This window comes from Botrytis byssoidea, assembly GCF_014898295.1.
Source record: "Botrytis byssoidea strain MUCL 94 chromosome Unknown BBYS_003, whole genome shotgun sequence".
Lineage (NCBI taxonomy): Eukaryota > Fungi > Ascomycota > Leotiomycetes > Helotiales > Sclerotiniaceae > Botrytis > Botrytis byssoidea.
The window spans coordinates 109,356-121,220 of NW_024065844.1; the positions used below are offsets into that span (position 1 = coordinate 109,356).

General features: G+C 41.8%; 3 protein-coding genes across 3 annotated transcripts; all 3 read right to left on the reverse strand.

Moving 5' to 3' along the window:
* Positions 1-437: 437 nt before the first annotated feature.
* EAE97_001483 (uncharacterized protein) lies at positions 438-4,107 on the reverse strand. The gene is made up of 3 exons (XM_038871994.1): positions 3,984-4,107; positions 988-3,844; positions 438-906 (listed from the first exon to the last, which is right to left on the reverse strand). Exons 2-3 carry the CDS (start codon positions 3,614-3,616, stop codon positions 851-853), a joined length of 2,685 nt encoding a protein of 894 aa, XP_038736552.1. The 5' UTR covers positions 3,617-3,844; positions 3,984-4,107; the 3' UTR covers positions 438-850.
* Positions 4,108-6,298: 2,191 nt separating this feature from the next.
* On the reverse strand, positions 6,299-7,264 carry EAE97_001484 (uncharacterized protein; the record flags this gene model as incomplete). The annotated part of the gene is made up of 4 exons (XM_038871995.1): positions 6,299-6,318; positions 6,368-6,437; positions 6,495-6,656; positions 7,148-7,264. The coding sequence occupies 4 exons, from the start codon at positions 7,262-7,264 to the stop codon at positions 6,299-6,301; spliced, it is 369 nt and encodes a 122-aa protein (XP_038736553.1).
* Positions 7,265-8,840: 1,576 nt separating this feature from the next.
* EAE97_001485 (uncharacterized protein) lies at positions 8,841-11,217 on the reverse strand (the record flags this gene model as incomplete). Its single annotated transcript, XM_038871996.1, has 7 exons — positions 8,841-8,891; positions 8,948-9,101; positions 9,168-10,215; positions 10,278-10,424; positions 10,476-10,809; positions 10,860-10,953; positions 11,108-11,217. The coding sequence occupies 7 exons, from the start codon at positions 11,215-11,217 to the stop codon at positions 8,841-8,843; spliced, it is 1,938 nt and encodes a 645-aa protein (XP_038736554.1).
* Positions 11,218-11,865: the final 648 nt, after the last annotated feature.

An 11,865-nucleotide genomic window follows, 5' to 3' on the forward strand; every position in this document is an offset into this window, starting at 1 on the left:
ATTAGATTAGACACCTACCTAGGTAGTTTGATAAAATCATATACTTGGGTACCAATCGTCTGAAATATTCGTCTGCATTTATATGATACTTTGTTACTTTGTGAAGAAATATCTCTAGTACTATATCCTCATCATCACTCATCATTACTCATGTCATCCGTCCAATCCATACAATATTTCGAATATGAGTGTCAAGACAATTACAAACGCAATCATACATTCATCTCGAACTCCAATGGTTACGTACTCACGTATTCAGAGTTCCAGAAAAGAAAGAAAAGGATAACATGAACAGAAGACGACAATAATTTAGAACGTCATGATAGCTACATCCCGAAAGGTAACGAGAACTAAAAGGCAAAAAACTCGATATCTCCATCTCCTTCTCCTTTCCAATAACATACACGTCACAAGTCACTCAAATGTACTCAGATGTACCAGCCCCAAACACTTTATTATGCCCCTAGAATCCCCGAGACGAGCACTCAAAACCAACAACTGACTGAACAAAATTGGTATTTATCACTACAAAACTAATTTTCCTTCATGACAACATAAGCCATCCATCTTTCAAGTAACCTATTTACCTCATCACTTCATCTCACGTCACCAATCACCCCAATTTCTTTTCTACTCCATCCTCCCCAAACCCTTCTTTATACAACGCATTCATCCATAGCTCTTCCCCACTTGCTTCACCCAACATCAACTTGATCCCAAAATTCCTTCCTTCTTCTCCTTTACTCCCCTCCCCGTCTTTTATCAACATTTTTTTAAATCTTCGGGCGCAAAAACACACGGAATTCAAACTACCTGTATGCATTTACTCAAAGGACCTGGGCTATTGCATTTAATCAAGTGGGATGCCTTCATATTCAGCAAATCCTAATGCGAGGTTCATGTTTTCTATCACAATGTTAGCTTCCACTTCTTTCATATCAATGCAAAACATGATCAAGAACGTTTTGACAAAAAGATAAAACTTACGCAAACATTGAGTTGCAGCTCCTTTCAACAAATTATCAATGGTTGCACAAACAACCACTCTCTTACCACTGCTGTGTACTCCAAAACCACCAATCTCTACACCATGCTTTCCACTAATATTCTTAACACTTGGTGCTTCTCCAGTAATCTTAACCAATTTCTCTCCAGCATAACGCTCTTGGTAAAGATTCCTAATATCTCTACTAGTCATCTTCTCCTTCAAAGGAATGGAGATAGAGTGATGAATACCCTGGAACCAGACTGCAACGTGAGGAATGAATGCAACTTCAATACCTAATTGGTTGCTGATTTCGCGTTCGTGAATGTGATCAGTGAGAGAGTAAGGAATGATGTTGCCAGTAAGATTCTCGACATCATTCTTTGGAGATGGCTTGGTACCTGCTCCAGAGTAACCTGATACACCGAAGATGGTTGGCTGACCACCAAGGAATGGGACCAATGGAGCAATTCCAAGTTGAGCTGCGGTAGCATAACAACCTGGGTTGGAGATTCGAGTTGCCTTGGCAATATCGGATCTGTTGACTAATTCTGGAAGACCATATGTCCATTTGCTATCAAATCGATAATCGGCAGAAAGATCAACAATGACACTGTTTTGAGGACCCTTGCCCTCGTTGACTGCATCAACGAAAGGCTTGCAGACACCGTTTGGTAGTGCCATAACCCAACAGTCAATTTCACCATTCTCTTCCATTCTGCGAACGTCTTCTGGGGAAAGGTTTTCATAGGTAATATCTCTCTTCTCATAACCCTTCAACTTTTGTCCAGCGAGTTCTCTTGATGAGACATGTCTAAGATCCATGTTTGGGTGAGCATTGAGGAGACTAATCAAAGCTTGTCCAGTATATCCTCTGGCACCAATCAAAGCAACCTTAGCGGGTTGAGTGTTGGATGAGTTTTGCTTGCCAAAAGGAGGGTTAGGATTGGTAGTTGTAGCATATCCTCGTCCTGATACAGGGAAGCGGGAATTTCGCAAAGATTTGACAGCAGGTCTACGAGCAGAAGTAGAGAAAGCTCGGGCTTGCTGCCTGATACCACCCTGACCAGACATGGCGGCGCTCATTCCAGTAGCTGCTCTAGCAGCACGGTGAAGTCTTGCCTCAAGGTTAGCATCCCCGAGCATAGATCTACCGTGAGTGGCAAACTCAGTCATGAGATCCTTGACTTCATTACCATCCGTAATTCCATACCAAAACATAACCTCTCCATTCTTAGACAAGCTACCATCAGCCTTATCGAAGAACCAAGTCAAGTTTTCATCATCCTCCTTAACAGTCCAAACCAACTTACTATGATCCTTCTTAATAGCAGCGAAGACATTATCAGCAACGTTAGTCAACCATCCAGCCTTAGTAATAGTAAAGGTAGCCAAATTAGAGAGAGAACTTGGAGACTTTGGAGGAAGAACAATTGCAAGAGCATCCATTGGCTCGTCAAAATAGGCCTTGAATTCCTTGTTCTTGAGTCCGTCAACATATCTGTCAACAGTAGCTCGTGCATCCAAACCTTCACGATCTCGAACAAGAACATCCTTCAATTTCTGGATATCCTCGAACTCGGAAAGAGCGCTGACAGTAGCTAATTTGTTGCCTCTTCGGATCAAAGTTCCCGCTCCGGTATCGGTGAATAACTCTTTTTGAAGATCAGCTGGGTGAATAATAGCAACACTGGAAGATCTTGGGAGGAGATCAAGCAATTGCTTAGTCTCCTTGATCTTCAATCTGGTACCATATCTGCACCACCATTGTGACATCAAAGAATCATATTCCTCATCGAGGTTGATGGCAGAAATCTTCTCGTTGGTATCCGCATTGAAAAGTCCGCCCTTCTCAGACAAGTAAACGATCTTCAATGGTTGCAATTCCCTGGCAAGTTCTCCAGCCGCAACATCAGCATTGACGTTCAAAACTTGACCCTCAGGAGTCTCAGCCATAGAAGTCAAAATAGGCAGACATCCCGCATTGATAGCAGCTTCAATCGGACCCTTGTTAACCTTGTTAATTTTGCCAACCAAATTGTATTTCTCCTTGTCCAAATAATCCGCACCGAAAACACCAGAAGTGATGGGTCTCGCTCTGACTCCCATCTCCTCCAACTTCTCAACCAACTTCAAGTTCTCCTCCAAGAACAGCTTTCGCGCAACTGCCAATGTCTTTCCATCTGTAACGCGAATGCCCTCTTCGAATTGTGGTTCCACGCCCGCATCTTCCAATAACTTATTCAATTGTGGTCCCGCACCGTGTACAACAACTGGGAAGAGACCCACATGGTTGAGGAACGCAAGGGCAGAGGTGAGAGATTCGAGATGTTCAGTAATGATCGCACCACCAACCTTGATAACTGCGAATTGTTGAGAAGACACGGAGCTGAAATGTGAGAGATATTGCTGAACTTCGCGCTTGGAGCCAATGTTGCTGAGGAGTTGAACAACGGTCGAACGAGTTGAAAAACTATCTGTAGCAGGCGCAGAGTATTGACGTCTGGATGAAAGAGCGATGGCGGTGGTAGCTTGTGGGAGGGATCTCACAGTCGAAGAGGAAGGGAATTTGCTAGTAGCAGTGCGTGCTCTTCTCGCAACAACAGCTGCTCGAGATCGAAGTGCCAACATGATGGGTGGGGGTTAGAATCGATATGGAGTGGAGAGATTACTCAAAGTGAAATGTGTTGAGGACAACAAACTCTGCCTTCTTATAACTTCTTTTGTGCGGAGCTTATGAAAGAGAAATTCGATGCAATTCAATGCCAAACAAACGTTTGATCCGAGAGTTATCTCATGCAAGGCGGGGAGGATTCGAAGATGTTGGTTGAGAGTGCTATGAACTGAAAATAACGCAGACTAGAGGGATATAAAGTGTAAGTGAGTCAATTTCTTCAATTGTTTGGTGAATAAAGCTCTCGCAGTATTCTTCCACAGAAAGAACGAAAGGGAACAATCAAGATGAACGTGAAGACGAATAAAAAAATATATCTCATACCTTTTGCTCAACTCTCTTCACAATTTCAATTTCAATGAAAATGTAAGAAGTAGATAATACTCATCAGCTATCAAAAATGACAGTCATAGTTCCTAAATGCTCTGGTAATAAATTCAATCTGGATTTAACCCCTCAGGGATTTGATTGACCTTGTGCCTTGTGAAAATATAATGTGGAGAAGGGCCGATGTTCTACGATTGGTTGAAGTGTTTGGAATGGGTTGGCTTTTAAGATGGTGGAATATGATTGGGTTAGAGATGGACTCTTGACATGAAGAAATACCCCACCTAGAGAAGTTTTTATTCCATTTTATCGTGTCAAACTTTTCTCCCAAAGCTTCAGACTTCACTTGATACACACGTCCCACCCATGTCTTGGTATATGAGTGGGAAACAAAGGTGCGGAACATTCCCTTGGTTCCCTTTTGTGTGAAATCTGGAGGTGCGTGGGATGAAGGGGGAAAAGTCTTCAACGTGCAGACTGCAGCTAGTAAGTAATAAGGTAGTAAGTAACAGTTTAGTAGGACCTCGGGAGTGGTAGATAAGAAGAAACGTATTAGGCCGTGTTGATCAGGAGTGAAAGTCAATATGAAAGTCAATATGAATATAAATAACAATATCAGCATCAGCATCAATACCAAAGAATAGAAATCCTCAAAAAGCAGGAACTCAACAACATCTTATTACACACATACACACACACACATAAACAGATCATGATCTCATCAGTCACAACTCCTCACAATCATCAAGCACACTTTCCCAATCCATCCATCCATGACGGAAGCAAATATCCTTCCCTACTCTTCCCTTCCTAGTACCCAAAGTCCACTCACTATCCAGTCGAGCCAGTCCAGTCCAGTCCGTAGTTTATCCACCCACCCACCCACCCATCAATCAATCAATCAATCACACCAACCAATCCAATCAGCCCCCCCTCTAAACTTTCCAACACCATCTATCTCATCATCTCATAATCTTATCAGATCCGCTCCGATCACTGATCTCGGTCCAATGACACCAAAAACTGATCCATCCTCCATCCTTCCTTCCTCACCCTACCCACAACCCAACTCTCACGTAACCATTTCGTAACTGATTCTCGAGTATCATATCCAACCCTCCTAGTTTCTTCGTACATACCCATTCCATCCACTCCATCTATTCATCCATTCATCCACTCCACTCATCCATTCCCCCAGCCCTTCAAAACTACTACACGCATTATATCGTACGCAGAAAGAATCTAATACATATCCACCAAACAGATACCCGAACTCGAACCTCCCAGTGCATACCTATCTTTTCCACTCCTCACACCAACCAACCAACCAACGTACCTATCTCTCATCCAAGATAAACAAACATACACCAAACTCATTTCCCCGTATCCTCCAGAATCCATCCAGATTAATCTCTAGACTTCACTGCACTAGCTCCACCAAAGTCGCTATATTCGTAGCATTCCAAGGTTCTTCATATCCTACCTAACTAGGTAATAAGTGCTTCTTTCTATACATAGATAGTTCTAGCTCCCTAGACCAGAAACAACATTAACATTTAGGTCCTACTCATACCCTCATATCAAAAAGTATGCACCTCTGCCGCTAGATAGATGTACATACCAAACTTAAAAGGTGGTCAGGTAAGTATTTCCTTCCCCCATACGCGAGGACTAGTCTTATTCTCTCAAGTAGCTAGCAGTGGCGTTGCATGCATACCTACCTACTTTCTAGCAGCACAATATCACTCATCATCCATCATTCATCACACATCACTCATGATTTCAATCTCACTACAGACCTTCCTTCCACAACCCAATCAACATTACATCTCACTCACTCACTCACTCACAATCCACGGGTATACATATAAAAAGTCATAATCTCTCCATTCAATTACCATCCACCAAATACTACAAGATACAAATTCCCCTTTCAAGCTGAATATCCCATTCATCCATGTTCGTAGTCTGATTGAAGATCGTTGACCAGAAGCCAAACCAAGTTAGATCATAAGAAATGGATTAGAGGTTCATCAAGTCAAACGATATCAATGTGACGCCTTCATGAAAAAAAAGGAAGAGCCGATCATGTAAAAAATCTCAAAAAATCTCAACTCCTGAATCGTTAAAAGCCCCTTCGTTGCCCTCCTAGCTTTGCAGGTCCCCCATGCAAAAGCCTAGGAGAATCTGGTGTCAATTGTTTCGTTCCATGAAAGTCCGTACAAACGTTCATGTATCTTTTCTTTCATAATCTCTATACCCAAGTATCCCGTCATTCAAGTCCATTTTCCCATTCTTCGTTCGTACTCAATTTAATGCTTGGAAGCAACAACTAGAATCTCATTAGCTGTATATCCATAAATTGGGTAAGAGTGACTCACCAGCAGGAACCACGATGATAATGATTAGGATGATAATGCCTGCAATCAAGCACATCCTCATCTTCATATCCTATTGTCCAAAATGTTAGCCCAGCCCCCTTAATTTTTGCCAGAGATCATCATTTACCTTCCACCACATTTGTTTGCGGACTCTGTTAGCCCCACGACGGAAACCTTGCGCTGAAACTGCGAGACTATCGGTTTTGTCTTGAAGAGAATCCAAATGGGCACCACGTTCCGAGACCTTGTTGATGTTCTCGCGCATTACACCAACGGTATCATCGATAGTCTAAAAGGAAATAGAGGTCAGCCAAAGCTCTGCAACATAAAATAAAATATCCTCGAGTTGTCAAAGTTGTCTGGTGAATTTGGAGCCCCTTTGTGATTGAGAAAGTTTTTCCAATTACACATCGTGCTCAATGTCTGAGGAATCGTTGCCAATATGTATAGTCGCAACCACCATATCTCCGGTCTTTTGTGTTGTGGTCGGCAAGATACGATTTTCATGCGCAGCAAAACCATCATCATGTAATTTATCGATGCCAGCACAATCTGCACCTCTTCTCAATCTCACATTTTGAGATTATATCTCCAAATCGTGACTTTCGGGCGCGATATATTTGTTCTGTGGGTTGTTGATGCTTATCGCATGGTCGGTCGGTCGCAAAATCGTCATATGCATGATGATGATAGGGTGACAAAACTCTCCATCAACTCCCGAGACTCAAAATTCATCGACAGACAACTTCTCTACCCGTCGGAAGATTGTATATCACTTACAGCTTGTAATGCCGCCGTCCTCTGGTTACCTCCTGCTTGTTGGGAACCGGCACCTGCACCAGCAGCTCCTCCGCTGGGGATATAAGGATCATATTGAGGTTCTCGGTGGTCCGCCATTGTGTTGTTTTTGTGGGTATAGGTATTAATTTGATCGTCGAGAGGTCGTAAATTTTACTTTCGCTGTGATTGAAATGATAGATGGCTCAGCAAGAGTTTGTGTCGTAAATAAATCAGGTTGCGTGAGTATTTGTTGTTATTGTTTTGTTGGAGATGGAGGAAGATGTGAGTGATGGAATAATGGGTTGAATAAAGTTCGGGTTCTGGAGCACGTTTAGAAGCGAAACAACAGAAGGCCCAAACGTGATTGATCTTTGCCAAGGGGCTCTTCCAGGTCAATAGTTAATAGTTACTTTCTTTGAACAGCAGTGAATCAAAACTCAATAATCAATCAAATTCAATTGAGTATCTAAAGAGAAAATGGAAATGAAACAATAAACAATAGAAACAGTACAAAAATAAGAGGGAAAGGCGTACAATTTATTTGAGTTCGAGTTATTGAAATACGAACGGCTTCATCGGAATCCGTTCTAATTCCAGTTGTTTGCCAACCCTTCTGTCTACGCAATTCATGATGAGCGCCAGCCATCCAACCCGTCCTGCGCCTACTTAATCTACACGTGATACTCCATCCAAACCCTGTCGTTGTAAATTCCGGTGGCTCTCAAGAGTCAAAAAAAGATGGCTGTGTCACAGTGGCGAAACATTGAAGATTTCACAAAGTTCTGAAAGAAACGAATGCGGAACGTACTTAAATCTGATCATACGTTGGTGCTGCTATCAATGCTGACATGTCAATCTTGTCAATGCGACTCGTCCTGTCGGGGTTATATTATATTTTGGCTTAACGTGTTGATTTGCACATGTTTGTAAATTTAATTGTGGACAAGTTTGACAGACACTTTCCCCCGGGTTTTGATGCATTCGTAATATACCTAGTTTGGAATTTGTAATTATTATCCTCGCATCTGTTCTGGAGGTGAATTTAGGGTCGAGTGATTCAAGGTTCAAGTGGTGAACAGGAAACATAATAAATATAAAATTTCATGAGCTTCGATTGAACTATTATATAGATAATCTAGACGCCCACCTACATTCATCTACTCGTAAAAGGTATTAAGAACAAAGTATCAAAGAAGTTAGTAAAACTTCGAATCACCAAACTACCCTATTCATAAACACCTCCCCTCCTTGAACACCAAATCTCCAATCTCATTGCCTCCCCGAGAAAGTAAAGAAAAACAAGAAACGCAGTAGTGAAATCCAAATACTTTTAACCTAACTCCCCTGTGATCCAAAGATTCAAATAATATCAATCATCCCATAATCCATTCTCCCCCCTGATGTAAGTCGTGTAAGATGTAAAAAAGAAAGCTAAATATGGTATAAGGAGACAAAGAAATATCATCAACGAAAAATGGAAAAATATGAACACGAGAATGTCAGAACAAAGAGAATAAATGTCTTCGTTTATCGTGAGAATTTAAGGAAAAGAAGAAAAAGAAGAAGTTTTAGTAGAGAAGACGAAGAAGGAATAGATAAATAGGGAATCCATAGATCAAAATAAAAAAGGAGGTAGTGAATAGAATGAAGAGCGCTGAAACATCAACATGAGAATAGTGAGTGGTATCGCGTATCAGCTGATTGAGTGGTGGTTTCCGGAATGGTGAGATGGAAATACATAAACCTATGTACAGTTAGAAGAATGAAAACTTAGACATGAAATTAGTGAACTCAACGTACCATTGCATCTATGTAAGGCTTTTGTATCGCCTTGATAAGAAACTCCGAAAGGAAATTTTGCAAAAAAGCATCGAGATGTCGAACAAAATAACCCCCTCTCCCCTCTGAAAGAAAAGAGGTCCATACCAAAAAGACTTGCAACTCAGCGTTGGATCTTAACATACTATTAAAGACCTTCAGGATAGGCTTCAAGCGAACTTAGGACGGATTCATGACAAACCCTCGCTCCGAACCACGTTCCCACAGAGGTGGTGAAACAAGAAGAGACCTCCGTCTTGGTCGTGGAGATTGAAGTATGGGTGTCTGAATCTCCTCGTATACTGTTGGCGACATCAAGTTTATATCATTCAATGGCAGAAATGTCGATTTCGTCTTTATTGGCCCTATTTCCTCGGAATCTAACAGCATTTGTCCAATACTAGCAATTTTTAAAGCATCCCATGTGCCTTCACGTCTAGGGCCTGCTTCCCTTAAGATCGTGACCGCATCTCTCCTTATTTTTTGATCAGGACACGCGTATATCACAACGAAAAGAGAAGGAATAATCCCCGCATCGAAGACGAATGTCTTCAAGAATCGAGGATCGGAAACAAGCTTTTGACTGAGAGAGATGATTTGACGAAAGATGGGAAGGAAGTGATCGGAAATCCTGTAATCAAGGAAAACTCCTTGACCCATGAGTCCTATCCCGAGAGCCTTAATCTGAAGAGTGGTGGCAGCAATAAAATCTGCTTTACCCGAAGGAGATTGTGCACAAGAAATGATTGGCTGAAATGCTCTTTGCCAATCTTGAAAGCTAGAACTGAACTTAGGAAACTCGAATCCAGTGAGGATAGGAGATGATGCTTCTGGGTGAAGCTTTTGAATTCTTGAAAAGCTGATTGCCAAACCTTGAGGAGAGAGATCCGGTGATGCCAAGCGCCTTTGTAGGTCTGCCCTTGGTATCTTCGGGAGAGAATGGTATAACACATGTTCTAAATGAACTTCGGCTTCTGCGAGATTGTCAAGTTGTCGAGGAATGTCCGGTTTGGGTATATCGTTTGAAATGAGATCGAGGACCTTATCGCTTAATGAATCTGGATCATCTGGTCGTGTCACGATTGCCAGAGCAAGGTGGAGATACGCAGTGACAATCTCATTTTCTACCAAATCCGGCGCAGGAGAGCTCAATAACGGATTGTGGTGGGGATGACTTGAAATTGCTTCATGATGGTGCATCATCTTAAGTGCACTATAAATGTGTTTGTCGGCCAGCTGAGTGTTGCCATCTATCAGACGCCGGGATCAGTAATTGTGTAGCAGAAATGCTCAAAGAGAGAATGGAGCTTACGAAAATTCTCAAAGCAAAATATAATGAGAGACACAAGTAAAGGTATGCGAAGAGAATTTTGACTCGTTCGGATAAGGTTACGAAGATACCGAATGGATCTTCCATATTGCTTCAGAGCGTATCGACGGTGCATCTCTACTTGATCGGCTATATCATACGCGATTAGTACTACATTACTGAGTTATCCTTGGGACTTACAAATCCTCTTGAAACCGGCTTCACCTTCTCTCGGGTCTATACATTTCGAGACTTTCATTGCTTTGCTCAAAGCAGCGATTGCGGTGGCAGCATGTCGGACAGATGTATCAGTATGACAGGATTGAAGGATGATGACGTTGAACAGTTTCTTTTTAAACCCTCCGGCGAGCTCGAAGACGGTCTCTTTACAAAAGAAATCAAAATATTGAGCCTCTTGTTCATTACCGAAGTTCAACACGGAGATACGAGGTGGTATTGAGAACGGTGGAGATTCTACGACTTCTTGAGATATGCCAGTAGATATAGTTGGGCCCATCAGCCAAGCCGGTTTATCCTAAAACTGGTGTTAGTATTGCCAGATTAGAGGATAGATTGAAGATATACCTTAGGACTATACTCGTAGCCATCGCACTTCCTCCCGAAGTTTATGCATCGCATGCACGATGGTTTGGTCTCATCACATTTGACCCTTCGCAGCCTACAATTGAACGAACTGTTAGTAAATGATCGGATGGTCACCTTTCAACATAAGAAAATTTTCAGTATGATGAAAGAAACCACAAACTTCACACTTTCAACATCCAATCGATCATGTGGATCAATCGAACATTTCAGTCACCACTTTTACTCACTTGCAAGTGGTACACCCTGTCTTTGACTTCTGCCTGCACGCACGTGTCTTCCTAAAAGACAGTGGAGATGGCCCTACTAACGTGATATCTGAAGAGAAACTCATTGCCATCTTGAGAATATGGCAATGATGAGAAGTGAAATGTGAGAATATGAAATAGCCAATTAGAAAAGACGAATTGTGTGAAACAATATGCTAGCCTCAGAAACAGGGCTAGGATAGGAGAGAAGGGGAGTAACAGTGAGAGAGGAAGCCTGGGGAGATCCGAGACTTCTAAACGCGCGCAAGATTCCAAAGGAGAGTAAGAGATTGAAGTCAGCGTTAGGAGATCCGGCTCCTTGATGAGGAAATCAACTACGTGTATAAGTCTGCGGCGGTAAAGATAACAGCGGTAAAGATAAAAATGATTCTTCCATTACTGTATAGGGCTGGTGATGGAGATAAAGTACTCCACGCGGATGTGTATTAAAAGCAGTAATCATAGTGCTCATTGTTGATGATACAAACAAGGTGATGTTGTTGGAGTGTGGATCCGAAGTGTTATATTTTTTGATACTATATTTAAAAATAGAAGTGACAGAAATGTAAAGACAAGGTTACAATTGGTTGAATTAATTTTCAATAATTAGTGACCAATATATCTTCCAATCAAAGGAGGGAATTCTATTTCAAAAGTGTCGTAATCCTTGACTTATCCCTAATTAATCCTTGCCCCGATCTTATCTTCTCATCAAATCCCAAGGTTTCCTTAAACGCGCG